At 52.1% G+C, this 27,881-nt stretch overlaps 11 protein-coding genes across 11 annotated transcripts; 7 read left to right on the forward strand and 4 right to left on the reverse strand.

The window, feature by feature from the left end:
* Positions 1 to 715: 715 nt before the first annotated feature.
* On the reverse strand, positions 716 to 3,199 carry P152DRAFT_456997 (FAD-binding domain-containing protein). Its single transcript, XM_033679140.1, has 7 exons — positions 2,337 to 3,199; positions 2,213 to 2,289; positions 2,048 to 2,156; positions 1,953 to 1,996; positions 1,649 to 1,903; positions 1,546 to 1,599; positions 716 to 1,493 (listed from the first exon to the last, which is right to left on the reverse strand). The coding sequence occupies exons 1-7, from the start codon at positions 2,839 to 2,841 to the stop codon at positions 987 to 989; spliced, it is 1,551 nt and encodes a 516-aa protein (XP_033535248.1). The 5' UTR covers positions 2,842 to 3,199; the 3' UTR covers positions 716 to 986.
* Positions 3,200 to 5,113: 1,914 nt separating this feature from the next.
* On the forward strand, positions 5,114 to 8,480 carry P152DRAFT_413875 (uncharacterized protein). The gene has a single exon (XM_033677010.1). It carries the CDS (start codon positions 5,571 to 5,573, stop codon positions 8,235 to 8,237), a length of 2,667 nt encoding a protein of 888 aa, XP_033535249.1. The 5' UTR covers positions 5,114 to 5,570; the 3' UTR covers positions 8,238 to 8,480.
* Positions 8,481 to 8,760: 280 nt separating this feature from the next.
* Positions 8,761 to 9,582, forward strand: P152DRAFT_465503 (emp24/gp25L/p24 family/GOLD; the record flags this gene model as incomplete). Its single annotated transcript, XM_033680631.1, has 4 exons — positions 8,761 to 8,973; positions 9,031 to 9,157; positions 9,211 to 9,514; positions 9,564 to 9,582. 4 exons carry the CDS (start codon positions 8,761 to 8,763, stop codon positions 9,580 to 9,582), a joined length of 663 nt encoding a protein of 220 aa, XP_033535250.1.
* Positions 9,583 to 10,048: 466 nt separating this feature from the next.
* Positions 10,049 to 10,958, forward strand: P152DRAFT_480867 (uncharacterized protein; the record flags this gene model as incomplete). The annotated part of the gene is made up of 2 exons (XM_033681780.1): positions 10,049 to 10,227; positions 10,319 to 10,958. The coding sequence occupies 2 exons, from the start codon at positions 10,049 to 10,051 to the stop codon at positions 10,956 to 10,958; spliced, it is 819 nt and encodes a 272-aa protein (XP_033535251.1).
* Positions 10,959 to 11,034: 76 nt separating this feature from the next.
* On the reverse strand, positions 11,035 to 11,731 carry P152DRAFT_394688 (uncharacterized protein; the record flags this gene model as incomplete). The annotated part of the gene is made up of 3 exons (XM_033676268.1): positions 11,035 to 11,411; positions 11,462 to 11,578; positions 11,638 to 11,731. 3 exons carry the CDS (start codon positions 11,729 to 11,731, stop codon positions 11,035 to 11,037), a joined length of 588 nt encoding a protein of 195 aa, XP_033535252.1.
* A 276-nt stretch (positions 11,732 to 12,007) lies between these two features.
* Positions 12,008 to 14,712, forward strand: P152DRAFT_432990 (uncharacterized protein). Its single transcript, XM_033677452.1, has 4 exons — positions 12,008 to 12,505; positions 12,564 to 13,060; positions 13,110 to 13,801; positions 13,976 to 14,712. Exons 1-4 carry the CDS (start codon positions 12,339 to 12,341, stop codon positions 14,477 to 14,479), a joined length of 1,860 nt encoding a protein of 619 aa, XP_033535253.1. The 5' UTR covers positions 12,008 to 12,338; the 3' UTR covers positions 14,480 to 14,712.
* A 1,118-nt stretch (positions 14,713 to 15,830) lies between these two features.
* P152DRAFT_448055 (MFS general substrate transporter) lies at positions 15,831 to 17,578 on the forward strand (the record flags this gene model as incomplete). The annotated part of the gene is made up of 4 exons (XM_033678027.1): positions 15,831 to 16,108; positions 16,170 to 17,308; positions 17,358 to 17,397; positions 17,452 to 17,578. 4 exons carry the CDS (start codon positions 15,831 to 15,833, stop codon positions 17,576 to 17,578), a joined length of 1,584 nt encoding a protein of 527 aa, XP_033535254.1.
* A 366-nt stretch (positions 17,579 to 17,944) lies between these two features.
* P152DRAFT_457004 (protein methyltransferase) lies at positions 17,945 to 20,242 on the forward strand. The gene is made up of 3 exons (XM_033679141.1): positions 17,945 to 18,332; positions 18,408 to 18,845; positions 18,893 to 20,242. Exons 1-3 carry the CDS (start codon positions 18,131 to 18,133, stop codon positions 19,888 to 19,890), a joined length of 1,638 nt encoding a protein of 545 aa, XP_033535255.1. The 5' UTR covers positions 17,945 to 18,130; the 3' UTR covers positions 19,891 to 20,242.
* Positions 20,243 to 20,369: 127 nt separating this feature from the next.
* P152DRAFT_432999 (WD repeat protein-like protein) lies at positions 20,370 to 25,057 on the forward strand. Its single transcript, XM_033677453.1, has 4 exons — positions 20,370 to 20,656; positions 20,715 to 20,903; positions 20,952 to 24,399; positions 24,451 to 25,057. Exons 1-4 carry the CDS (start codon positions 20,576 to 20,578, stop codon positions 24,831 to 24,833), a joined length of 4,101 nt encoding a protein of 1,366 aa, XP_033535256.1. The 5' UTR covers positions 20,370 to 20,575; the 3' UTR covers positions 24,834 to 25,057.
* A 421-nt stretch (positions 25,058 to 25,478) lies between these two features.
* On the reverse strand, positions 25,479 to 26,714 carry P152DRAFT_448058 (DUF887-domain-containing protein; the record flags this gene model as incomplete). The annotated part of the gene is made up of 2 exons (XM_033678028.1): positions 25,479 to 26,150; positions 26,208 to 26,714. The coding sequence occupies 2 exons, from the start codon at positions 26,712 to 26,714 to the stop codon at positions 25,479 to 25,481; spliced, it is 1,179 nt and encodes a 392-aa protein (XP_033535257.1).
* An 81-nt stretch (positions 26,715 to 26,795) lies between these two features.
* Positions 26,796 to 27,278, reverse strand: P152DRAFT_286916 (uncharacterized protein). The gene has a single exon (XM_033674973.1). It carries the CDS (start codon positions 27,153 to 27,155, stop codon positions 26,877 to 26,879), a length of 279 nt encoding a protein of 92 aa, XP_033535258.1. The 5' UTR covers positions 27,156 to 27,278; the 3' UTR covers positions 26,796 to 26,876.
* Between the last annotated feature and the right edge of the window lie 603 nt (positions 27,279 to 27,881).

The following is a 27,881-nucleotide window of genomic DNA, read 5'->3' on the forward strand; positions in this document are numbered from 1 at the left end:
GCTTGAGCCCGCAATAAGATTCGCGTCAGGGTGCAAGCTTCAAGCTCCACAGAACCCTGAAAATAACTACAGATGTTGGGATCAAACAAAAACGACACTCGGGATCGATCAGATCTGCAATCAAGATGCCCTATAAAGATCAACAATAACAGGGAATTGCTAGACAGTTATATCTTGAGGGATGTGTGAGTCCCGACCTGGGCGACCCCCTGACCGTGAACGCTCTGGAGATTGGAGATCGGGGTGACGTGCGGCTCTCCGCCGCTAAAGAAAAAGTATCGGGGACGCGGGAGCTAGGTTGGCTGCTCGATAGAGTATCACATCGGGTGGGTTAGCCCGTCGAGTCGTATCACATCGGGTGGGTTAGCCTGTCGACGACTCGACGGGCTGGGCCGCCGGATCTATTCATTTATCTTTCCTTCCCTGGTCCTTCCATTTTGCATCTCCGACTGTCCGAATCCGATAGTCCGGCCGCGGCTTTTCGAGGAGAAGTTGAAAAGGCTGTCTTTGCTTTTTTGACTGCATGCTACGGACTCATAAATACGGAGGATCTGAGTGCCTGGGGGTCAGTGGGGGAGAACTACCAGAATTTGATCAGTCTCGTTTCGAAGACAATCAATTAGAGAATAGAAATTCGGCATACGGTACTATTGAATCCTAGTATCTACTATTATGAGTACCGTATCTGCGAAGGTACCAACCCAGTACCTTGGTAGTCATCTTGGGTGATGGAATAGATCCAACTCCAAGCGGACGAATGGAAACATGAGTGGTCTGCTCAACGGGTGATGACATGAGACCTCCAGTAAACTCGTGGGGCTAGTAGTGTGCCTTGGATGTACATTGCTTTTGTATATCATGTAAATGCCGCATGCATACATTTCCTCAGTTCTCCGAGTCCAATGAGAGTGCAACGACCATGTCGCCAGCATGATCCGTTTGCATAATGACATCGTGTAGCTGCATCTGCCTGCCTATCTGGGATTTCAGTACTTGAAGCCACCGACTCTTCTCAAGAACAGTCCAGCCGGATCATTTCGTCGCTGCAACCATCTGAATGAGTTGTAGTCCTTGTACGACTTCAATACATCCTGATTGAAGTTTGCGTCGTTCAAGAAGAAGGGGTTATATCTCTCCGCTCCCCTGTTCACGGGCTGCCTCAATGCGGTAGCCAACGACCTCTCCGCATATTTCGTCACCTGCGTGGCCAGCCCATAAATGGTCTGGTCATCCGTTCCATTCTGTGGACTTCCCCAGATGCTACTCAGCTCAATAATGTAGCGTGGACCATCAGACCCGGTAAGGCCCATGGCATTTCCACCGGCAGCTTGAGAGTGTTTTCCAAAGAGGCTCGGGAGAGGCTGGATCGCGATGGTTTGGACGGCCTCTGCGTGCTGGGAGAAGTACGGGAGCGAGATGTTCTGCCAGTTATTGACCAGATTTTGCATAAAATCAATGCCCCCATCACCAGGAAGAAGAGGGAGGGTTATGCTCTGTGATGTTCTATCAGTATGGCAGGGTTTCAAACACACGAGAAACACCTACACGCCACGAGGACCGATGCTTGAACCCGGCAGCGCCCTCCGAATTGAAATCAAGCTACATATATCAGTTGCGGCTCATCTGTTCTCAGACTCGGCTTACTTACCAACTCGGCATACGATCGGACCGCCGTCTGGTCTTGCACGGATGGAATCTCGAGCAAGCCGTTGAACGCAGCTGATGGAGGAGTCGTCCCGTCATAGAAAAAGAAGACCTGAACAATAGTCACGCCTCCCATAACCATGTTATGGTTGACGATGATGGCCGCCTTCGGGTCGGACGGATTGGAGATGAAATCATGCGTCGCCTTCAGCACCTCACGCTGAACATCTGGGAGGTAGATTCGCGAGCCGCCCCAAACCTATCCAAGGTAAGTATCTGTACCATCTCCGTATGAAGTACGAACTTACTTGACCGATCGGGTAAGCCTTAAGGGTGAACTTTGTTACGATGCCTCCACGCCGTTAGCACGGGTCATCAATCAGCCGCTGGGAATTTGTCATACCGAATTGGTTGGTGCTACCCTTCATCGCGCGGAACACTTCTGGGTCGCTCGTAGCATTGATATTCTGAATAGAGCCATCGGCCCTGACAGTTTCAAAGTTCACCGCGGTCTACATAGTACGTACGTCAGCGTTAATGCTCATAGTCAATCGGGACCCTTACTTACGTCTGCTGTTAGCCCGTGTTGTGCGCTAAGGAACGACATCCCGCCGCCGGTGATAAACCCTCCAATGCCCACAATCCCTAGTTACCGTTCAGTAGTGGCCTATACAGTGCACAGTTATACGTACCCAGCCGCCCCGAAAGGACCGCATATCCCTCAGCATCTAGCGCCTTGATCACACCGCTCCAATTTCCTCCGGGCTTGATATGCGCGACTCCGTTCTCCTTATCCAACTCCGTTCCCGTCAATTGCTCTAGTGCGATCAACACTCCATCCTTAATCGACGAATGCCCTGGGTTGGCGTCATGCCCTCCGCTCTTGACCGCGAACTTGACGGTTGGGTGCTGATTTAGCACCTTCACCGCTGCGGCGACCTCCTCGGCTGCCGTCGGCAATACTATGCATGGCGGCGCCCATTCCGAAAGTCCCGCGTGCCAGTAGTCGTCCTGGACTTCGTGGTATGATGTCGAATTGTCTTTGGCGAACACGACCTTACCGGGAATAGCGCGTTCAAGAGCCGCGCAGGCGGCGGTGACGCCGCGGCCGGTGGACGGGTTGGGGAAAGAGGTGAGTTGAGCGGAGCATTCGGTGGCGGCAAGGCCGATGAGGAGGGTCGAAATGGACGGACGCATTGTGACGAATGCAACGAGTGAATTGAAAAGAATGACAATTGTTGTTCAGACGATGAACTGACCGGGGAGAATGTCAGCTATGTATTGATCATTACGAGTGCAATAACTAGTAGACTCCTTATCAACGGGGACTGCCTATGTGGAACGATATAAATCTCAACTGAGGGCCAAAGGATGCCTTCATAGGTATATATACAAATTGAATAGGATGGACTGTGCTTGACGCGTTCGCCGGCTGGCTGACCTGAGATATGAACAGCATGGGACAAGGTTTATTCTGCTTGCCTCTACTATCATCCCTGTGCCGAGGACTCACAATGGGAAATGGGAATACCGAATATTAGTCTCCCAAGTTCTAGGAAGGCACGACCCGTTTTGGGGCCGAAGATGCATGGCATCAGTGATCAGCCATGAAAGCATGATCGGCTGCTAAGCGCTAGCAGTGGGAGGGTAGGTAACGGTTCGTCGGTTCCTACTGGCATTTCACAAAATGCCGATCGAAATGGGGACAAGATCGACACTCGTTCGGCAGTAATTTTAAATTTCCGGTTCAGGATCGGAGACTCCATGGCCACCAGCATTAAATGTGGGGTGATGATCGCATTTTTGGGATCAATCATCAAAGTTCGTTAATGGTATGATGCTGGCATGCTGCAGATAGGTCCAGGGTTGACAGGAAACCATCTTCAAGGTAGACCGTAAAGTTGTGCAGGTTGCGCATCAAAATATACAATAATTTATATAATCCGTTCATAACAAGGGTATGAACACAGTTCGACGTTCGCAAACGGCATTCAACCAGGAATTCTGCTTGAATTTGTTTCATGTTGCTCGGAAGTGATCAAGCCTAGGCATCATGGCGCCAAGGTTCAATCTGGGGGAATCCTGGTGGAATCCCGGACAAGCTGTCGATTATCAATATGGCAAACTTGCCGAAGAGCTCGAGAACAATTCAACCAGTTCAAACAATTCATACTTCGTGAAACAAACCCAGTCGAGGCCATGGGCATGGGTTTCCTTGACGTTCCCTAAAATTAAGTGACGACTTGACTTCGGCTGTAATCGACTCCTCTGACACTAGAGGGGAAAGTCAACTTCGTAACAGAAACTTGCAAGAAATACGTAATAAGCGGGGAATGGCATTCATCTCAAGTGCCAGCAGGATGATCTGAGGTACTGACTTCTGAACAACCGAAAGCTTCATCAACGAGACTGAATAGGTATGTACGTGTGCAGAAATGGATGGCGATGAACTATAACCAAAGTTCGATTTCGTTAAGCGTCTGCCACCAAATCCTAAGGCGGGGTTAAGGAGAGAATGACAGTGGTTTGGTCGAGACAAATTCCAAAAGTACAATCGTCAATCATTAATCAACCTAGCCGCTAAATATAACGATCAGCCATCGCCCATCAGGTAAGTTTAAAGTGGGTTCACACTTACGATACTTAGTCCCTACTATGGATCTCTCCCGTTGATTATCATCCGACATCAGACAGAAAGAGGGGAAGGTCTGGCAGCTCGTGAAGAATCAAGAAACCATGCTACGTACTGGTGTTGTTCGTGGTGCGACTTGCCGATTTCCACTGTCGTGTGTGGTAATTATCGTCAAACGCTTCGGCCGTATCTGGAGTCCTGGGCAGTGGACATGGTCCAGAAGAACGGTAGGTCATAGCATTGCCCTCTAAATGACATACGATGATAGACTGTAGTCTGTACGTCTTTAGCTCTTTGCTATGCCGCGGTCATTGCGACTGCGGACAGCGATTGGCTATTGCCAGCGATGCCATCCACCATTGCGGATGCAATTCCGGCTCCAACTTCGCCGTGGATGAAAAGAAGTTAAGTCAAGCCATCGTGCAGGACACTAATATTAACTAGTAGAATGCAGTAGCTGCTGTGGCGTTTCTGGTTCAACTTTTCAACTCTCAAATACATTGAGCCAACCAGCAAAGAATTCAGATACACCATAATGAAATAACTGACTTGAGTTCATGAGGACAACGGCAACCCCCGACAATTGTTCTCCTGCTCTAAACGCAATGAAATTAACTGAATACATATATGGATGGACAATGAACTCCAGGTGAATATGAGATGTGAAAAAGGAGTGACACGTGATAGCGTGCATTAGCGCGTTTTCTTCAACAAAGGGAATGGTCTGCCACCGCGTCCATAATGGCAATTGGCAATACGTCGCCTCAGGCCGAATTATTTGTCGCTTTTGATCCATCTACGACATCTACAATTCTACGCTCATGCTATTAATGGTCAAGAGATATCATGTTTCAGTTCTTTTAAGTTCTTGCGATTTTATTTTTCTCAGCGTCACTGGATAGCCTTATCTTCAATGCTGATGAAGCACTTGGCTTGTCCAACTTTGGCAATGGGGTGAAAACAGGAGAGGCGTAATTATTCGTTCAAACTCCCCTACCATTCTGTTCAACATCCCCTACCATTCTCTAGCTATTCAATATTCCATAATAATACCTACCGCGCACTCAGCTGGAATGTCTTCTATCGGCTCCACCTTCCCGACTCCCAAAGTGAAAGGATTTCCTTCTGTTCCGTTCCTTCTTCCGTCAATCTTTCCCAACATATCTACTATTCTATTGCAGCTAATATTTTATACAACGCGTCTTTCAACCCATATTCAGCCTAGACAGAACACCAAGAGCATATAATCCGACAGCTACAGTCCGAATCACAGCTTGGTTCTATCAAAACGAACATGGCACTCAAATTCTCTGCATTTTGCAACCTTCTCCACGAACTGGAGAGGACGGTCACCAAAGATCCCCCTCTACTTCCTGCACGACGCGATGAAATCCTTCACGAGAGAACTTCTATGTGGTTCCGGCAGAACCGTCAAGCAATCGATTTGACCGATGGTGTCGCCATCCTCTCTACCTTCCTTCCAGAACAGCGGACGGACCGAGTTTACCAGCTGCAAGCGCGATCGTTGTCCAAGATCATTGGGCGCTGTTATCAAATGCCGAGTGCGCGTTTCGACAAGCTACGAAAGTACGAGATCCCCGGCCATGGGGATTTGGCAGAATGCCTCGAACGAGATCAGAGGCTGTATGATGCTGAACCTCGAGTTCAACTGAATGGAAATGCTGGTGACGTTACGGTAGAAGAGGTGGATCGCTGCATGCAGCAGCTGGCAGGACGGAGCAGGTTTTCGAATCCTGATGTTCGCCGATCTGCACGACAGGATCTAGGCGGTGTCCCTATCGTGGAGCTTCTGAGGCCGCTGTATTGGCGTCTGCGCTCCAGGGAAGCGAAGTGGTTGACAAGACTTATCTTGAAAAATTTCAGTCCCGTTGTCTTCAATCCTCCGCTTGTGTTGTCCTGCTATCATTTTCTACTCCCCTCCCTCTTAAAATTTCAGAATGACTTTGCAGCAGCTGTGAAGTTGCTGAAGGGTCAATTCTCCCCACTCCCCTCGAGCACGGACGTCGATTCAGCTGCTGGCTTTAGATACATGGCATCCGAAAACTTGCAACCTCAGATCAACGTCAAAGTTGGGAGGCCAACGCACCACAAAGCTTGGAGCTTGAATAACTGCCTAAAGCTGTGCGGGAGAAGGAAGTGGATTGTTGAAAGGAAATATGATGGTGAATTTGCCGAGATTCACATTGATCTCACGGCGAATCCGGATCCTGTAGGAACCGATTGTATCAGAATCTTCTCGAAATCTGGAAAAGATTCGACGAGAGATCGAGCCAATGTCCACGACACGATCAAAAGGAGTCTGAAGCTAGGAACGCCTCAATGTCTCATCAAGCGCAAGGCAATCTTGTTGGCAGAGATGGTGGTTTGGAGCGACCGTGACAACAAAGTGCTTCCTTTTGATCATATCCGTCGCCATGTCTCTCGGTCCGGATCGTATTACGGCAAATCGTTGGATGGCTTCTCTTCGGATTACAGCAGCGAGAATCTTGCGTTGGTTTACTTTGACATGCTGCTCCTGGATGACGACGTCGTTATGCGCAAACATCATGGGGAAAGGCGAGAAGTTCTGGGACGGGTGGTGAAGAAGATCAGAGGGAGATCGATGACAGCGCTGTATCGCCAGATTGACTTTGGGTCTCCTGATGCATCGACAAAGCTCGCTAAACAGCTAGGGGCTGCTCTTGGTTGCGCGGCGGAGGGGCTTCTGCTGAAACCTGCCGATCAACCATATTTCACCTTCAAACATCCCTCCAAGATGAATGAACTGAGCTGTCACGGATACATAAAGCTCAAGAAAGACTACCTTGTCTCCCTGGGAGGAGAACGAGACGTTTGTGACCTTGCCGTTGTGGGTGGATTGTATGACGCTCTAGGCGAGAAACAAATGGCGAGAGGGACCAAGGGTGTCAAATATACCAAGTTCTTCCTCGGCTGTTTGACGAACCCTGACGAGGTTCGCTTTAATGGGATTCCCGTATTCCAAGTCGTAGCGGGACTCGGCGACGCTGAGATAATTCCAAAAGCCATCTTTAAAGCACTGAACGATGATGTCCGATTCAAGGCATCCGTTGCTGGTTCTGGAAGTTCCGACATGCGAGTCATCGGCTATTCTGGGATCGAAAAGAAGGAACTTGAAGAGATGAGTCTTTTCTGGCCTCCCCCCGTGGTCGAAATTCTAGGGAGCGGATTCGTCCGACCGCCGTCTTGCGACTTCATGATGCTTCGACATCCGCGCATGCTGAAATTCCACGCAGACCGTACCTGGGTCGATGCGCTGACCTTCTCGGGGTTGCAGAAAGATGCAACCGAGTCAAATAAAACGTCGGGGCTCGTCACTGGAATCAGTGTCGCACTGGTTTCGAGAAGCATGGGCGTTGATCAATATGATGGTGACGAGCTTTCGAATAAAGAGTGGGAAGCGGAACTCGTCCAGGTCGTGCATGAAGTGAGCCGGCGGGTCCGAGCAAATATTGAAGCGGGCACAAGCGACCTGGACGGGATCCCCCTTCGGCATAGATATGGGGCCTCAGTCTCCATGTCGATGCTCCGGTCTAGCCTTTCGTCGACACTTCAGACATCCTCTGCAGGCAGCACTGAACTCGAGACCATGACGAACACAGGTTTTACGGCAGCTATCTCCTCCAGTGTGCCAACAAGGCCTCCACGGCTAAACAGAGAGTTGACCCGGACGCCATCAATCCGACCATCGGGCTCTGCTACCGTTACTGAATCGAACACAACTATTCTCCCTACCCCTGTCGCTGCCGACGGCGGTCTCCCAAGCACTGATAGTAGAAACACGTGCGAAAATGTTCCAGAGTCCAGGAGCCAGGAATTTTCTCGCTCGCTCAAACGACCGAGGAGGGAGATTCAGAGCAGGATACAGAAGGTATCCCCGCCTCGAATACTCGAGGATGTTACGAATGAAGCGGAGCGGTGAAGATGGACATCGCCAGTGCTTTACCATCTCTTATAGCGGAATACAGAGTTGGAAGTGGTTTTGCGGCAATGGGTTTGTGCGGATCGTCAGCATTCTGGGGCTATGATATTGGAAAGTTGACGCGCAGACGATTAAATGGAAAGGAGGGCTGTCAATATCATTACGGAGTTTAGAAGTTTGAGGAGACAAAAGGAGTAAAGGACAAGCAGGTCAATGCCATGACCCCACGAAACCAAGCTTCCTAATGTTTATATCATTGCTTAGTGTGTAATGAATCCTTTAACTAAATCGAGTATCCGTGATACATATAGGTTAAAGATGAAGTTTGACAATCTAGAGTTGATAGGAATATTCTCTACTACGTCCCAGCTGTCAGTCTGGACCAGCGGACAGGGGTGGGTGAACAGGGGGGCAGCTTCCACACCTCATCATGATCTGGCAACGTCAACTAAAACTTGAAGCCACCCACTGTCATTCCAATCCCTTGCACCGCACCACCATCCAACCGAACCATCGCGGAACCATGAAGAGCCTCATATCGGTCGCAGGGGCACTCTGCCTACTCACCCTCTCCCCCCTCGCCTCGGCCCTCAAATTCGAACTCCAAGCCCACCACGGCCACGAATCCGCCAAGCATGAGCGATGCATCCGTAACTTCGTCGCGAAGGAGCAGCTGGTCGTCGTCACGGCCATCGTCAGCGGATATCGGGGGGATGGGCAGACGCTCAATATGCACGTATGTTTGAAGTGGGCGGGATGGAATGGGCGGACATGGAGACTTACGTGCTGGTAGATCAAAGATGCGGTTGGGAACGAATACGGGCGACCGCGCGACGTGGCGGGTGAGAATCGGTATGCGTTCACGTCGCATGCGAACTCGGCGTTCGATGTATGTTTCGAGAACGTGCTGTCGGGGAATGGTACGTATCACGAACTTCGACCCCCAAGCTTCACTAACCATCCACCGCTCCAGCGCAATACGGGATGAGCCCTTCGCGAATGGTTGAACTCGACATCGACATCGGCGCCGACGCGAAAGACTGGTCGCAAGTCCAGGCGCAGGAGAAGCTGAAGCCGCTGGAGATCGAGCTGCGGCGGATCGAGGAGACGGTGGGGGAGGTCGTCGGGGAGATGGATTACCTCCGCGAGCGCGAGCAGAAGCTGCGAGACACGAACGAAAGCACCAACGAGCGCGTGAAATGGTTCGGGATGTGCACGATCTTCGTGCTGATCGGGTTCGGAGGGTGGCAGGTTGTCTACTTGCGGTCATATTTCAGGTGGGTCTTAGAACACCGAGTGCGAAGTGTACGACTAACGGCGTCCCAGGTCAAAACATCTCATCTAAAAGTCTACGGTTGTTGTTTTTGCTTTCTAGCTTGTATATGGGGCATGATGCATACTCCGAGCGGCGTACGGATGGCAAGAATTGGATCCTGCTTAGTGGGAGGAGGTCCATGGCAGGTCGACGATGAATTCAATAGCGCTCGGAAAACTTGAATTGGGGCTGATCAGGCTCATTACTGGGGCAGATCCGCGAACTTGATTTCGAAGTAAGGTTCGATAACACGTCTTATGAAGGGGGAGTGATAAATGGTGGGTCAATCAAAAGTACCTATAGGTATATTGAAGGAAAGAGCAGCCCTGTGACAACAGTCAACACATTGATCCTCTATACAAACCGCAGTACTACATTCGTGTTTCTTCTTCTCGTCCACCACGTCCTATTATTTCCTCGGCATGTTCAACTGGCACAATTCCTGATTTCGAAGTCGATCCTATCCTATGTCCAGATACCTACATTGAGCATCGCCATGTTGCCGACTCCCGGAATCGAGGCAGCCCCATTGCCGCCCCCAAGGCCTCGTCGAAACCCTTTGAATCGAGCCTTCAAGAAATTGCGCTCCGCTCTGTCATTCCCCCGCTCCGGAACCGGTTCTAGCACCGCAGGCGAAGCGGACAGTTCTGCTGCTACTGAAAGGGGACGCTCACGGTGGGTCAACGATGGACTTGGATTTGCTGAGCGGCGGCGAGAGCACTTCACGGGTTCCGATGCTAGATCACCCGATCTAATTCGATCGTAGATATAAGAAAATCGAAACGGTCGAGTTCTACGTCGGGCCCACCCTCAAAAGATTCACCATCCACCGCGACCTCCTCCTCCCGATCCCCTACTTCCCCCGCCCCTCCGCGACGGGCGTCGAATCCTTCGAGGAACGCTCGTTCGACTTCCCCGATTTCGAGGAACAGTCATTCAAACTGTTCGTCCAGCGCCTGCGCAAGGGCGGCAAGTCCCTTCACCGCCCCACCGATTTCTACGGCTTGCAGGACTACCTCGGCCTGTACGTCATCGGCGACCAGTTCAATTACGAGGCACTGAAGAACGAGGCGATGGATTTCGTGCGCGCGTATTACCGCGACAAGAACATGGCCGCGCCGCCGTATCGGCTGGAATACATATACGAGGCGACCAAAACGCCGAACAAGATGCGGGAATTCTTGGTGCACACCGCAGCATACAAAATGCTCTGCGAGAAAGAGGTCCCTGCGCCGGGTATGTGCGAGGTCGTCGGGAAAGGAGGCGAACTGGCGGTCGACTTGTTGAAGGCAGTGCTGAACTTCCATCACAATGGGATGACGGATGCGAGGAGGAATGATTTGAACTGTCAGTGGCACGAACATGTGCAGACTGTAAAGTGTCCGGGTTCGGGAATCGGGTCATAGGTGGTCAAGGACCCTGATGGAGCGGATGGTCGCTCGGCGAAACCCTAATTGGTACTCTTGATTGAATGCAATCCTCCTATCGACTTGTCGATTTCGGAGTCCAACCCCCCGGTTGTTCGGTGCTCTGATTCCCTGTTTGTGATGTTGAACCGGGCTGCCGCGGTGACTGTCCTTCAACTGCTCTGGCCGGAGTCGACTCCGGACCGCCTTTCAAACCGCTGTCCTTCTGCTTGACCGTCCTCGAAGCTATTCCAGCCGGCGTGGATCGTATATCTGGGACATTGCTTTGCCCCTGCCCTTCAGGCGCGACGAGAAACGATTCCTGCGCCTCCCATCTCGCGTCCGCCGCCGCCGCCAGCTTCTTAATCTGCGCTTGCCGCACCTCGTCCAGTTGCTGTTCGTTGATCGACGGCGCATCCAGCCGCGTATGCCGTAGCCATTGGTGCCATTGCGCTGTCGACATGAGTTTCCGGATATGAAATCGCAAATGCACCGTCACGTACGTGTGATCTGAATGTCTCCAAAGTGGGCCTTCGGATTGTAATGTACGATGCGCCGCAGACGGTTCGCGTTGAGTGCGTCCTTGAATTCCCAGAAGGTGTTTCCCGAGAGATCCGAGCCTCATTGGCGTTAGTTCCCAGAACGAAATGAAGCAGCCATGCGCCGGGTCCGCACTTACCGACGAGCCATTTGTTCCTCCACGGTAGTCTTATGGATTTCCATTGGAACCATACGCGACTGAGGAGTCCGGGTGTGGGCGGTCGTGTCGACATCGGGGCGGATTATTCTGGCCAGGGAAGAACACGCAGAGGCTTCAGAAGCACATGACAATGTGATGGAGTGAGGATATATCCCAACATATGGTCAAATCCGAATCCTAACAGCGACCGAAGCTCCATGTGTAAATTTAGGATCGCGCTATGAACTTCCCAGGGCCCGCAGGGGTCGAATGAGGATGACGCATGAAATTGTGGCTGGACACCTTTACTTGTGGCTGGGGCTTTGACACGCACTACAGCTCAAACAACAGAATCTCGAACTTCATTCCTCCTCAAAGACAGTTACAGAGTTACACAGATAATCATACAATCTTCGTTCTGATCGAACTCCGCTCCCAATCTAGTTTGCGAATGTACCTATCTGAGCGATCTCGCTCTACGAATATCAAGATCCCAACCCTACATATAGCGTAGCTAACCAGCGCCCCTCGTCGCTCCCCGCGCTGCTTTGTCAACGCCGGCGCATATGACAGATTCAACGAATTTAAAGGCCCATCACTGAATACACAACCTTCTATAACAATATATCCCGACATTACAGACGCGAATCTCCGAACCACTCCCACCACCTACATAAACCGGACCAAGCCCCCAACCCAAGATGGCCTCGGTGTCGTCTCTGGATCAGGACATGCGCAAGCTGCGTCTTGGCCGATACACTCCACAAGCAGCGAACGAAATCAGGTTATGGATTGAGGATACACTCGGGGAGAAGTTACCGCCCGGAGATTTGTTGGATGTCCTTAAGGATGGAACTGTACTCTGCAGGTAGGCATTCCGGTCATCTTCCCTATGGATCGCACCGCTGACTGCGATTGCTTCAAAGGCTAGCCAATCTGGCCCTTCCCCCGCCCGGAATCAAATTCAAGAAATCGAACATGCCTTTCATGCAGATGGAAAACATTTCCCATTTCCTCAAGGCGTGCGAAATGCCCCCGCTCAATCTTCAGGCCCACGATCGTTTCCTCACAGTCGACCTATATGAGGCCAAAGATCCCGCGCAAGTCCTCCAGTGTATGGGCGCATTCAGTCGCGTGGCGCATTCCGTAAATCCGACACGATTCCGTACCACCATCGGCCCGAAGCGAACGGTCATCAGCCCCACGACAACAGGATCCGCGACAGGTTTCACACCCATAAGTCCGGTGAAGGAAAGCAGTTCCAGGCCTGGACCTTCTCGTGAAATGAGCCCTACCATTACTGGCGGATCGAACTCTTCGAAGACGACAAATGGGGGAGCGAGGTCGCCGCCTTCGGTGAGTAGCTGGAGCAAAAGGAAGGATGAACATGTGACATCCCCGGCATGGAACATTGCACAATACGGTGCGTGTACTACGCCTCTAATTAGTGATATGACACTAATATGATATAGGGTACATGGGCGGTGCTAGTCAAGGTAACCAGGGGATCGCATTCGGTGCTCGCCGGCAAATAACGTCTGCGGCTCCTAATGTCCCATCGCTGGCCGAGAAGGAACGAAAACGGAAGGAGAAGGAGGCTGAGGATCAGAGGTTGCGGCAGCTTGCGGAAGAAGCGGAGAACATACGCCGGATCGAACGAGAAGCCGAGGAGGAGCGGATTCGCGTTGCAGAGGAGAGGCGATGGGAGGACGAGACTCGCCGACTGCGTGAAGAGGAGAAGAAACGGGTCGAACAGCAGAAAGTCGAGTGGGAAGAGCAGGAGAGGAGATGGAAAGCGGCCGAAGAAGCGCGACTGCGTGAAGAGAGAGAAGCCCAAGAACAGTTCGAAAAGGAGACCCAGAGGCCGCGTGCTCCAAGCGATGCCAAGCTGCGTGGTCAATACCTCAGCGACTACAAAAGGGAACAGGTTTCGCGATCGAACTCTCGAAACGATTCGAGGGAGAACACACTGTCTCCGGACAGACAGCGGGTGGTGGAACTCGAGCGACAGCTAGCGGAAGCAAAGGAGCGCGAGAGACAATATGAATTGGAACGAGAGGAGAAACTCCGACAAAAGCAGGAGAGCCCACAGCGCCAAAACCGTTCACGATCGCGGAGTCGTCCCAGACCACCCCCTCGAGCACCTTCGCCAAAGGATAGCGAGGTTTCGTGGGCCGGTGACGAACGAGAATATCTTCGACAGCAAGTCAATGACTATCGGAGTAAAGCCGCTTCCAACATTGGATCACACCGACCGCTGCCCGATCCATCAACTTCATCGCCGAAGCCTCCAGCACCCGGACGATCTCTTCCTGATCCATCAACATTATCGCCGAAGCCCCCAACACCCGCCCGGCCGCTCCCCAACCCATCTTCCGCACCAACCTCATCCCGCCCCCTCCCTGACCCCACAAGTTACCGCCCCAAACCCCCCCTTCCCATCTCCCGAACCGACCAATTCCTCTCCTCCCATCCCGCCCCCACCCGCTCCCTCCCCACCACCCACCAGCCCTCCGAAACCGCGCACCTCACTGCCGCCGAACAAGACGCCGAAACCGCCCGCCGCCACGCCGCGCAACAGAAGACGAAAGCTGGCGGCTGGGCCTCAAAGAGCCTGCTGGAGCGGGAGATGGAGCGCGAGCGCGAGCGGCAGCAGGAGTGGGAAGAGGCGCAGAAGGCGTCGCGGACGGCGAAGCGGGATTTGAGTGAGGGGACCGGGGAGGGGCAGTCGTGGGATGTGAATCAGTATGGGTATATGGGCGGCGATGGGCAGAATCGGGGGGGTAGTGGGATCGGGTTTGGGGCGAGGAGGCAGATTATTGGACCGAGGCCGAAGCCGTGATGGGCTGGTGGAGCAGTCCTGTTAGATTTGTTATGAAATCGTATATTGTCCTTCAATACGATCGCATGATTGTTCATGTGGAAGTTAAACATGCTCCTCCATTTCCTCGCCATAAATCTTAACCAATCTGGATTCTGATAATGTAATCCCAATGCCCCCCCAGTTGTTCTAACGGCTCTCCGCCGTGAACCTTTAATTCCGACCAATCCCCGCTCTGTCCCGGCGTCGATCACTTCCTGTTCTGTTGATCGCAGCTGCAAGCAAACAACCTCTTTTGAACAACATCCATCCGCTTAACGATCTGCTTCACCCCCAGGTTTAACCAAGATCTCGAGCGCCTTGGCCAGCGAGACTAGATCATTGGCAGGCAAATACCGCCCTTGAATCTAGAAGTTTATGTGCCGAGTTTCACTCCCGAGTCCGATGCGCAGTTGATGGCTTCTCGAAAAGGTTGACAGGTTGGACCGTCACCAGGACGCGGATACATTGCGTTGACACGGTCGGGATGGTAATCGTCACGTCCAAAATCATATAATAGTCGCATTTCCTAGCGCTCGGTGCGAAATACCAAGGATTCCATCGTAAATAGCGTCAAAGGCCAGTGGTATTGGGTAAGACCTTACGTCAGTTCCTCATTCGAATGCAGGCCGCAGGGCCAGCAACGTGTCCGATCCTCGAGCTCATGGATGTCGCTGGTCGCATTATTATTGTCACCTCCAGGCTCCATGGTTTTTGGCACTTGGCAACTCTTCCCCGCAAAGATCAACAGCATCACCCACAGCTGTTCGTCTGGGGTAGTTCCCAAGCAAGCGGAGGAAACACTGGGAATGGCATCACCCGCTCTTGCTACTCCAATGATATGGACTCTGTGGCATGCCTTGCTTCTCATCCCAGGTGCTCGGTTGCGGAGATGGCTTCGGAAGTCGCCCCAGCATGGTTGATGATCCTGAAGTAGGTTCTATATGTAATGGAGCGTGGGATCTTTTACTCTGCTTTACGGTCCTTGGTTTCTAGAGTTCAACGTCAAGTTGTTAAGTCAAATCGTTTAGGGGACGTTTCTCCTGCTGTTCGCGGCTGAGCCTTCATATACTATAGCCAAAGCTGCGTTTTGTTCCGTTCATCAAAGTCGATATACTAGTAGTCCGTCCGTTGGTCGGTTCTGTTCTACCTCTGTATCCGTCCCATTTTTGAATAAAACTACGATATAGGACATTCAACATGGAGGTTAACATAGGTGAACGTGTGGGTTTACCAGACCGAGCTTCCACATCACATATCCTAAGACCAAGTACAGGAACGGCGTCAAATCGAGGAGGAGTTACACATCGACATCCTCCCCGGGACGGAGATCATGGCAGATATCGGGGACCATCACTTCGTCAAGGCCTCAAAACAAGTCCTGGTCCCTCAGCCATCCGCCGACAAACATGACCCCTTGAATTGGAGCCTCTGGTGGAAAGTTTCGGCCATCGCTACGTCCAGTTTCGTCACGTTTATGATGGCTTTCGGACCATTGGCTCTGGCTCCAATGTTTCCCGCCTACCAGGAGCTGTACCACAGGGACTTGGAGGCGGTGGTGCAGTTTACTGGCGTCTGTATCCTGGTTCTTGGGTTCAGCAACTTTATATGGTACGTTCCATGAGATTTGTCAGAAGATCCGAATTGGGATGCTCAATTTACGTGTGTCCAGGGTCCCCATAAGCACGTCGTTCGGTAGGAGATGCGCATACATGCTCTCCATTTCCATTTGCCTTGCATCCATGATCTGGCGGGCGCTCGCGACGTCCTATGGCTCATTTATGGGTGCTTGCGTACTCAATGGCATTGGAGCCGGGCCGGCCGAAACAATCCAACCTGCCGTCATCACGGATATCTTCTTCCTTCACGATCGGGGGACTTGGAATACGTTCTATTGGGTCATGTACATGGGTTCGCTGATTGTGGCTCCAATTGTTTCCGGTCCGATGGCAGAGCACGTGGGCGTTGCCTCGTTCTGGTGGCTAAACACAGGTCTTTGTGTCCTTGCTCTAGTGATGGTTGTCTTCTGTTTTCCAGAGACAAAATGGGGTCCTCGAAGTGAGACAGGTGAGTTTGCAGCCGGAGAGGTCAAGATCTCCCCCGACGAGAAAGTTGCCAATGATGAGAAACTGGGGGACCGGGTTTCCGCTGCTCAAGGGGACAGTCCAGTACGCGAGGCTGAACTTACTCGTGAGGAGACTGGAGCCAGAGACCCTTGGATTGGCCGCGGATCCCCATCTCGGAGTCAATATTGGCTATACCAGCCCAATCCTCATCCCTGGAAGTCTATCATCAACGACGTGTGGACGCCTTGGAAACTCTTCGCGTTCCCTATCGTCGAGTACGCGGCGTTTGTGGTTTCATGGTCCTGCGCGGTTTACCTGTCGATCAATCTCACCCAAAGCCAGGCGCTCGCCGCACCACCTTACGACTTTAGTCCGCAAGCCATCGGATTCACCAACTTCGCAATTCTGATCGGCGCGCTCATCGGTCTGGTCACGGCGGGGCCTTTGAGCGACTGGGTCGCTGCGAAACTAACACAACGTAACTCGGGTATCCGAGAGCCCGAAATGCGACTGCCCGCGATGATCCCCTTTTTCCTGATCATGATACTGGGGAACATCGTTGTGGCGGTGGGCTATCAGCACCACTGGCCCTGGCAAGCCATCGTGGTTATTGGATTCACTTGCGCAGGCATCCAGGTCGCAGCCTTGCCGTCCATATCCAGCACATATGCCGTGGACAGCTATAAACCGGTCACTGGAAGTCTGTTCGTTGCGATCACGGTGAACAAGAACGTTTGGGGTTATGGTATGCAGCTAAAAACGTACACAAGCCGCTATCGACTGACATAGTCTAGGATTCTCGCGCTTCATTACTCCTTGGAGCATGGAAGTTGGGTAAGTCTTGCCAGAACTAATATCCCTTACAACCCGCTGATTCAATGGATATAGCTTCATCCCTCCGATCATGACCAACATGGCCCTGACAGCGTTCTTCACCCTGTGCGGGGTCATCTTCTTCTTCTATGGTAAGACGTTCCGGAGGTGGAGCAAGAATAGTAAGGTGCACAGAATGTAAAGGAAGAATACAGTGCTCTCTTGACCTTGCCATCGGCCCCGATGGGCTTCGATGGAGTTCGCTGGATTTCAGGGGGAAGTCATCTGCTGGTACCATGCCAGGTGTTTTAACCATGGAGATTAGGTGTTAGGGCTATTATGCAGCAGCATCCTGTAATTTGCATCTAGTTTTACCACCGGATCTATGATTACCCTAAAGTTAGGAATATCTATGATTTCCCGTAGCGGTCTGCCATTCAAAGTTCGCCATCCAGTCTGACCAGTGACACCTGACAGGGGGAATCTTGGTCGGCTAAAGTTTCCATTCCCCAAATTCGCTTTTATGGATACGCTACTTTATGTACCAGACCTGCATCTTCAAAAATCATTTTGCTCGCAGAGATGTCCGGGACGTGTATGATCGGATTATCACCTACAATTTGATTACTTTCACTATCACTCGGTCTTGAATTTTGCCGGTCTTGGCTCTTCTCCTTCTCCCACCTTGGTAGTCAATACCGCAAAATAAGCGCTTCATTAGTGTGCCGCAGAAACCCCAAGCAAAGCTGAAATCATGTCGAGCGTCTCCTCAGACTCAGAATCCGACATTCTAGATCCTCGTGCGGATGAAGGGTGGGAAGATGTCGAACCTGAAGAGGAGATCATTTCAGTCAAAAGTTTCTTCGACGACCGCTGGTTTCCCGATGTAAAGAGCATGCTGGAGTATTGCAAACAAGAGCATGGATTTGATTTCTCGGATGTCCGCAAGCGCCTCGGTTTGTAAACATGTTGCATGTTCCATTAATGCGGAATTCTTTGATTGCACGATTGCTGACCAAGGTTGTGCGCAGGTTTGGATTTCTATGATACTATCAAACTCATCAACTACATCCGAGAGGGGGCAAAAGTGTCTAAGGATGTCCCCGAAATTACTTCACGAGATCAATTTGTCGATGATAAATTCCTGCAGCCTGCATTGGAAGACGATGCGCTGTTGTTCAGCTTAAGTTTCGATGATGGGCCTGATGATGCTGAAAACCAGGAGCCAGGGCCGACTGGTACGGATCAGGAATTGAAGAAGCAAATCAAAGAACTGGAAGAAGCTCTGAATCAGAAGAATCAGGAATTCGAGAGCTACCGGGAGGCGGTTTCAAAATCTCTTGATAAGCGATGGGGTGCCAGTGCAGAAACCGAGGATGCGCCAGTCGTTCCCAAGATTTCTGCCGCCGATGTCAATGAACGCCAAGCGGGACATGACGACTCCTATTTCGAGTCTTACGACGACCACAGTATGTTAGTTGACGTCTACTGGTAGATCGAGGCTAATCAGGACTAGATATCCATCACACCATGCTGAAAGACGCAATCCGGACAGACGCATACCGGGACTTCATCTACGACAACAAGCACCTCTTCGCTGGAAAGACGGTCCTCGACATCGGCTGTGGAACAGGAATCCTGTCCATGTTCTGTGCCAAAGCAGGCGCAGCACGGGTCATTGCAGTGGACAACTCATCTGTCCTCGAACGAGCCAGGGCCAATGTGGCAGAAAACGGACTGGAGAAGACGATCACCTGCATCCGCGGGAAAATCGAGGAAGTAAAGCTCCCTGTGGAAAAAGTTGACATCATTGTTTCTGAGTGGATGGGCTACTGCTTGTTGTTCGAGGCGATGCTGGACTCGGTCTTATGGGCACGAGATAGATATCTCAAATCTGGTGGGCTAATGGTTCCATCCCATTGCACCCTCCAGATCGCACCGGCGATGGATTCCGACTATTTCAGGGACAACGTCGACTTCTGGCGCGACGTCTACGGGTTCAAAATGAGTGCCATGGGGGAGAAGATGCACGATGACGCATTAGTCTGCCAACTGAAGGAAAAGAACATTGCAGGAAAGTCATACCCTTTCCTAGTTTTGCCGTTGCATGACATCACCACGAAAGACCTCTCATTTACTCGCGAGTTCAATGTGACCCTTGAAAAGAAGGACGCTCAATTGGACGCCTGGGTGGTTTGGTTCGACACGTTCTTTCTGACTTCTCCCGACGCCACCCTCGAGCCCGATGCTCGCGCCGAGAACTGGAAAGATCCTTCACGAGGAACTGCGTTCACAACAGGACCGTTTGGAAAGGAAACGCATTGGATGTCGGGGGTATTTTGGATCGACCAGACCAAAACGAAGACCAGTGATCTCAAAACTGGAGATACTGTCTCCGGAACCATCACCTATCGTCAAGGGAAATCGAACAAAAGGGGATTGGAGGTTGATATTTCCTGGTCCTCGCCGAAGGAACCAAAAGTGTCTGGCACGCAGGCTTGGTTAATTCGTTAGGAGGTACTACTTATCCCCGGGCCTATACGGTTCAAGAATAGTCAAATAAGGAATCTCTCAAAATTTGGAAGCCCTATGGTATTACGTAGATTGAAGATAAGATCCGAAGAGGACTGGTGTTCATATAATCACCGGTTGCGCTCGTAGTTGTGTGCTGTGTAATACTTCGAGGAGTGTGGTGTACTGGTGTCGGAAGTTTCCCGGGCTGGTACGGGATCAATGATAATTGAATGAAATGTCTAGAGGTCGCTCACTGGGAACTCTAGATAGCAGAGAGGTAAAATCTCTACAATAATATCATAGAAAGACAGACCCGAAGGGGTAGTAGAAGTAGAGAATACGATGAATGGCAGAGTTGAAGTCGACGGCAACGATCCGAGTCAGGGGGAGACCCTGGTTGGCGCATGACAGGCATCAGATAATTCGATCATTACGGAACGAGGCGTCAATGAATACACCTAATGAAATCCACTTAATGAAATAGCGCTGCACGCGTACATCATCACCTGCGCCTCGTAACTGTACATGATCTGGTCACTTGCAATAACGCCGTATCTTCTATCCGTCGTGTGCTTCAGGATCTGCTATCATTCATTCTGCGGGTCCCAAATCTTCTGGCCTGCCGTTTCCACATTGTCCAGAGAATGCATTGAAGCTCTGGCAATTCCTCTAGCTCGTCGCGCTCATGCGAACTGTCCTACCTGGCAGACCCCAGGCAAAGCTTCAAGCTGTCTCCACGGAGCTTTGGGATGGGAAACACATTGTCGTATGTCCACATCTCCTAAGCGACACGCTCCGATGCTAGACTCTAACACCAACGGAAGGTATACATCTCCGGGAATGCCGTCGTCATCCTTGATGGACCGCACCAGCTTCTCCAGACCATCTATCTCGACAAGGATGACGACCTACAAGCAGTTGCACTCGATGAGGACTCGGGGAAAATAGCAGCGGCTTCGAGCACGGAGATTCACATCTACAAGCCATATGGGAAGGAGGAAGGCTTCCTCCAGGTATTCAAGGCTCATTGGAATCGTTGATATGGAGCTAATGCGCCTCAGTGGTCATTGCAATGCTCGATTCGCACCGACGAAACGAAGGGAGATGTGCAGACACTATCCTGGGGCCAAGATGAAGGCTTGTTGGTTGGAAGCAACGCGTTGAGTCTTTACGATACTCACAACGCCTCCAACCTTCACTGGTCGAGACCTTTAGCAAATGCCGCCAAGTTCGCCGAGTTTTCGTATGACGGAACCCTAATAGCCACATCAGGCCAATATGATCGGCTCGTCAAGATATGGAGGCTACTGGGTGTTGGACCCTCTGGTCAAGAGTTTGACTATGGATACCTTCGTCACCCGGCCGTCGTTACCGACATACACTGGCGGCAGCCATTCCATAGGGAACAGTCCATGGAGAACATCGTATATACGATCTGCGCTGATAACAAGGTCCGAATCTTTGCTCCTATGGACCACCATGCGCCGTCAATCTTCCAACAATGGGGAGAAATCGACCTCATGCAATCGATACAACCCAGGGGCCTCGATCCTTCGCAGAGGTCCTCGAAGAGATACGCTTTCATAATCGACAGTCGAGACTTTACGCTCGCAGCTGAACGAGCGGTTCAACAGGCTGCAAATGACTTGGCCGAACAACGAGCTCTGGCGCATCTCATTGAAGCCGCAAATCGAAATCCCGAGGTCTGTGTGGTTCTCGACGATCAGGGCAACATGTCTGCATGGGGTCTTGAAGGTGTAGGGTTGCCTCATCCAAAGCTTTCCGATATTTTCAATATCGCCCACGTTCATGGATTAAAACTGCGGTTCGCAAGCCATACAAGCGGTCTGGGGTCTTATGCCCAGTTTCACAACTTCTGTGGGGACAAATCCAACAGTGCATTCACGCTGATTGCTCAGCATTTCGATGGTCGAATAGAATGGTTCGAGGCCAGAGTTGACCAACTGTTCGATTTGGAACCGCGAAAGCAGCGGCTGCACCGGAGGGCGCTATGGGCTGGCCATCGAAAACCGATCAAAAAAATAGTACGAACCGCTACCGGGAAGGCTGTCATTTCTCGTACAGAAAACAACAGGAGCTGTATCTGGGTTCAGAAGCTATCCAGCCCCGGAATGAGACTCTCTCTGCAGAGCATGGTTCCAATCGACGAACACATTCACCGTATGTGGCTCCTTCGAGAGGGCAAGTTTGTTGTCTTTCTACACCATGGAAGCGTGTCCGTATGGGACTCCCGCGGACCCAAAGCTTTTGAAGTAGCCCGAAGACAATACACGATCAGGGGTAAGCCACTTTGCTTGATCTTGATACCTGAGGCTTCGGGTGAACAAGACTCTGTGCATCTCGCGACCATTAGCTCGGAGATGGACGGCGTGGCATGGGAAGTTCAACTTCCTCCTGAACAAGCCGACGGGCACGCGAATGGTGCAACCGATGAAGTCCAGCTCCGAGACTTCGGGACATTCGATCTTGGCACGGGCGACGATCTTGCATTTGTCCTTCCGGTCGATCCAGCGGGCACTGCACCCGTGATCTCTGGCTTCCTAGACACCTTCGCTCGAGACATTGCAATATCCTACACGACTTCCGGGACTATCAAGGCGTGGACAACGCGTGTCAATAAAGCGAAGCGAACATTGGAGTGGCTGAACACTGCCAGTGTGGACACCTTCATCGAAAACCCGTCGCTTATGAGCGGTACATCGATCCGTAAAGCCGCGATGATCGATGCCGATAAAACGTCGTTGACGATTTGGAATACGCGTAGCGCCCAGTTAGAGCATCAAGAAGTGTTCAAAGATCAAATCATCACGGACCTGGATTGGTCTTTCACGCCAGACAACCAATCGATACTCTCCGTCGGGTTCGATCACAAAGTCCTCATATATACCCAGCTACGATACGATTACCTGGACGCAGGTCCGTCATGGGCACCGATTCGTGAGATCCATATTCGGAGTCTGACTCCCCATCCCATTGGCGATTCCTGTTGGTTGGGCAATGGCGGTCTCGTCATGGGGGCGGGGAATCAACTGTTCGTGCAAGATGATAAGCTAGACGTATCTTACGGTATTCTATCGAACATCCGGTTGCCATCAAGTGCGCACGGCTCCTTGGACATTTTCACAGCCGTCAGCCGTCTGAACGGACCGTTACCAGTCTTCCACCCCCAGTTTCTTGCCCAATGCGTTTTGACTGGGAAGCTGTTGTTGGCGCAACAGATTCTGACGAAGCTCTTCAAAATCTTGAAATTCTACTCGGAAGGAGACCCGTTGGACAGTAGCCTTGGATTTGACGCAGATGACGTTTCCCGAAAACCGGAAATGTACCATGCTGCAAGAAAGGAAATGCATTCTTCCTATGCCGATTTTGACAGCGACGACGACGAGCCCGCGACAGTGACTGAAGAGGTTGCAAGTTCGATAAATGGTATCTTGATGCACTGTCAAATACCCCAACTCTCGAGCAGGGAGCAATTCCATCTCGCGCACATCGTCGAATGCGTCGGCACGGTGGAGAAGCACCGTCGCTCCGTGGACGACAATGCGCGCCGATTTCTTCTATTCTTCCGCCTGCATGTTCTTCGCAAATCGGAGCAGGTCGACTTACACCCGCTTTCTTGGCGCGAGATCACCTGGGCTTATCACAGTGGTAGTCAGGACATCCTCGTTGACCTCGTGTCGAGACATTACCACGGCAAGATGCTCTGGCAACATGCGCGGCAGAGCGGCATGTTCATGTGGATGACGGATTTGAACGCGCTCCGGAGTCAGTTCGAGGTCATTGCGCGGAATGAGTTTACCAAATCCGAGGAAAAGGACCCTATCGACTGCAGCTTGTATTACCTCGCTCTGAAGAAAAAGGCTGTATTGGTGGGGCTGTGGAGAATGGCGACGTGGTGCAAAGAACAGGGCGCAACCTCGAAGCTACTGTCCAACAACTTCAACGAGGCACGATGGAAGACGGCGGCGTTGAAGAACGCCTACGCGCTCATGGGACGGCGGAGATTTCAATACGCCGCCGCGTTCTTCTTGCTCGCCGACCACCTCGCCGATGCGGTCAGCGTCCTAGCGAACCGGCTCCAAGACATGCAGCTTGCGATCGCCGTGGCGCGCGTGTACGAAGGCGACGATGGCCCGGTACTCAGAGACTTCCTGCTGGAGCGCGTGCTGCCGCAAGCCGTGACCGACGGGAATCGATGGCTTGCCACCTGGGCGTTTTGGATGCTGAACCGACGAGACAAGGCAGTGCTGGCACTTGTCACTCCTCTGACGACCTTGGTCTCGCCCCCGGAATCTCCGAAGCTGGAGTCGCGCTTGTTCCTTACGGATGACCCGGCGCTCATTGTGTTGTATAAGCAGTTGCGGGAGAAGTCATTGCAGACATTGCGAGGTGCGATGTCGGTGTCGCCGAGGACGGAGTGGGAGTTCGTGCTTCACACTGCCAACTTATACACGAGGATGGGCTGTGACCTCCTCGCACTCGATCTGGGTACGAACTCCTTTCCCATTCCTTTCGTAACCACCGCTAACAATCCAACAGTCAAAACCTGGGAATTCCTTCTCCCCGCATGCGGCCATCAGCCCACCCAACCCCAAAGCCCCCAACCCCCCGCATCTCCTGACTTCACCCACCCTCTCCACTCCCCTCTTACCCCCCAGGCCCGCTCCGCCCTCGACAACTTCAACATCGACCCGCGCAAGATCCTCCGCCGTCGCAGCTCTATGGTCGTCGCTGACCTCCCCGCGCCAGACGGTCACGCGGGCGGCGTGGCGAACTTGAACGGCGTGCTGGAGGACGCGGGGACCCCGCAGTCGGAGCGTGAGCAGGCTGCAGCGGAGGGGAGGTCGAGGAAGGAGGATAGGACGCCGACGCAGTTCCAGGAGCCGGATGCGAATAGTCTGTTGGACGCGTTTGGGTTTTAACGGGGTGTGTAGTTTCATAGGTTCATCCAGTTCTGGCGTTTCGATTGGGCCCCGGGTGGAAGATTTCGATCGATGTGATGACTGTCTTCATTGCGCATGGCGTCTCGGTTGGTTTTCAGTACAGGCTTTGTGTGCAGACTTTGTGTGCAATCGGATTGTTTTAGATAGTATTTCAAGCAAATTAATTGACGTGCCATCAACAGAACAAAATTCAATACCTAGCCTCTTTGAGCTGCTGGGCTCTGACGCCCCCCTTTGATTCCAAGGGCAAAGTGCGTAGAATCCCCAATGCTGAGAGCATCAGAGATGCTAGTCGCCTATCATACTGGCGTGTAGCTTCTGGAGGGGTTGGCTTTTGTCGATATTGTCTGTTCTACATTTCGTCGGTCATTAGGGAATCTTAATTTCTCAATTAAGTATGCGATGTATGATACGTAAAGAGTGTTCTCCCTAAATTCAATCCAGAACTGCGGGATCTCGCTTCCGCCAATGGCTGTCCGCCGTTGACCAGCCGACATAATACATAGTAGTAGCCAATAACGACCATCTGCGTTATTGACACCTCTTGTCATCAGCTTCATACCAATAGGTCGAGGGATTATATCCAGGTCCCCCCAGAATATGAAACAGGATGACCCAAGCGGGCTATAGCCCCCCAACAAGCTCGCTATCATCCCCCGTCATCCCCTCCATTGCCTCCGCAATCTCATCCGCAATCTCATCAAAGCTATTCCGCCTCCTAACCCGCCTCGTCGCCTCCACCTCCACTGACTTCCTCCCCTCCGCACCCACCCCGCGCCCCACCTGCACATCACTCGCCACCAGCACCCCCCCATCCGCCGGTTCCTCCGCCTTCCCCTTCCCCTTCTCGGCGCGCCGCGTCCCGAACGGCGGATCGAACCGCTTGCGGATCGTCTGGATCATCTTGTTGAACCAGAAGAAGTTCAGCGAGTTGAGGGTTAGGTTGGCGGCGAGGTAGGTGGCGCCGAGCCAGGCGGGCATGTGCATTTCGCCGGCGTACCGCATGGTGTCTTCGGAGCCAGGGAGGAGGGCCGCCGTCCGGCGGTCGAGGTAGAGGGCGAGTTCATCCTTGTCGGCGGTCCAGGCGCGGTAAATGTCGGAGAAGGCTTGCATGGAGGAATAGGTTCCCCAGACGAGGCGGCAGCTGAAGAAGGTGCAGAGGAGAATGATGCCGTTGATCAGCTGTATCCGGGACCCCGTAAGGTTCAACTTGTCGCAGAACCAGTGGATGTTCAAAAAGGGTGTGGACAGCTCGTAGAGGATGAAGGTCGGCCCAAAGTAATTAGCATATGGCCGCTTGGAGAATAATGTTAGCATGCAGTCGCTTACACATCACCTGCATATGGGACCTACGAAACCAAGTGTAAACACCGTCAGAGCACAAACCGCATGTGCCAAAATGCCGAATCCAAACATATCTGCATGGAGCAGGCTGACGGCCAAATCCCACGCGAAATACCCACATGCAAACGCCAAGATCAACCCCAATCCGCCGTCGTACCCCCAGATCCTTTCCGGCCAGTTCTCCGCCAGCCCCATGACCTTCCGCTCCTCATCGACCGCGACGACGTACAGCGCCATGGCGCTGATCAGGACGCTCTGGACGAACGAGACGACGTGGATGTCCCAGTTGAGGCGGGTCTTGCGCGGCAGATTGGCGTAGGTGCGCGGGCAGAGCTTCATAGAGATCCATGGCGACAGGCGGTTGTAGATGAAGTTGTAGAAGAGGAAGGCGAGGGCGACCTCGTGAGAGTGGTAGTGGAGGGTAGAGAGGTCGAGCGGCTCCGCGACGCGGCTGAGGTAGTGGTCGATGGCGATTTTGATGCGGGGAGAGGGCTGGAGGGGGAAGGGATCCTTCATGGTGTCGCGAGTTCAGCGGTGGACTACCGTGATGGTTGTACTACCTTCAATATATGGCGGAATTCAAGATTCAGGTACTTGTATTAGGGGATCAGATAGGATGAAGAGGGGATAAATGAGAACGGCGAAACGACTATCTCCTCACAACGAACGGGGAGGAGGTTAATATGGATGTCTAGCAATGTAAGACAAAGAGGATGATGGCAGCCTAGGAGCCGAGGAGGATGACCTGAAAGATGGCAGATGATGGATTGTCGAAGGCCACCGTACCAGGTAGCAACGTGAACATAAATCTGGTCCACATGAGGAAGAGGTGTCGGGAGAGGCGTCAGTTCCGGTTCCGATTTCCGAAATGCTGGAGATGAGGGACCAGAAGGCAACAAGGCAGAACGCCATAGGCGCAAGGCAGCAATTGTTTCTGTTGCTCCTGGTCACGTGCATGAACTTTGTTTCTGTCCCCCTCCCGTTTCAACATCTCAAGTCGCCATCCTCTATCTCATCGCCCAACTTCAGGTGCCATTCTAGGAATGTTGCATCTCAAATACATATGTCTCTCGTATTTTCCGGGGAATTCTCCTTCGGGTTTGTGGAACACAGCATTCGAGACCCCAAGCGGCATCCGTGATCAAGAAGAGGCGCAGCGACGTTACTGCATCGTAATGCAGCCTCTGCTGCACCCCATCTGGTCAATATAACGATAAATTAATCGTTCCTAACTTGCTGAAGAGAGAACGAGACACTGATCTGTACATTGCACTGATTTGCCTCAGCTGAATTGGATCAAATAAGACCTGGGTGTTTGCGAGGTGCATTAATATGACCAGAACACCCATTCTTTGTCCCAGACCACCGGATATCGTGGTACAAATTGAATCATATCGTATCGAACTGACCATATGCAGTTGTCGGTTGGCCAGGAGTCGTTGCACAAGGCAGAATTGAAGCACACCACGACAGGCACCATGTGTCCCTGTCCATAACTTTATAAGACTCCCCCAGTTCTTAAATGCTGGCCCTGGCGCTATATTTGGCTCCAAAATGGCACAAACTGGCGGAGATGCTTGCTTGGAACCTGGGCACCCTCATTTCTCACCAGGATACTCCCGCTCCGACCTCTGGGCTCTAATCGAAGGTGTGGATAGACGATGATCGGTGGCTATAAGGAGG

Source organism: Eremomyces bilateralis, assembly GCF_010015585.1.
Source record: "Eremomyces bilateralis CBS 781.70 unplaced genomic scaffold P152scaffold_6, whole genome shotgun sequence".
In the NCBI taxonomy this organism is placed as follows: domain Eukaryota; kingdom Fungi; phylum Ascomycota; class Dothideomycetes; order Eremomycetales; family Eremomycetaceae; genus Eremomyces; species Eremomyces bilateralis.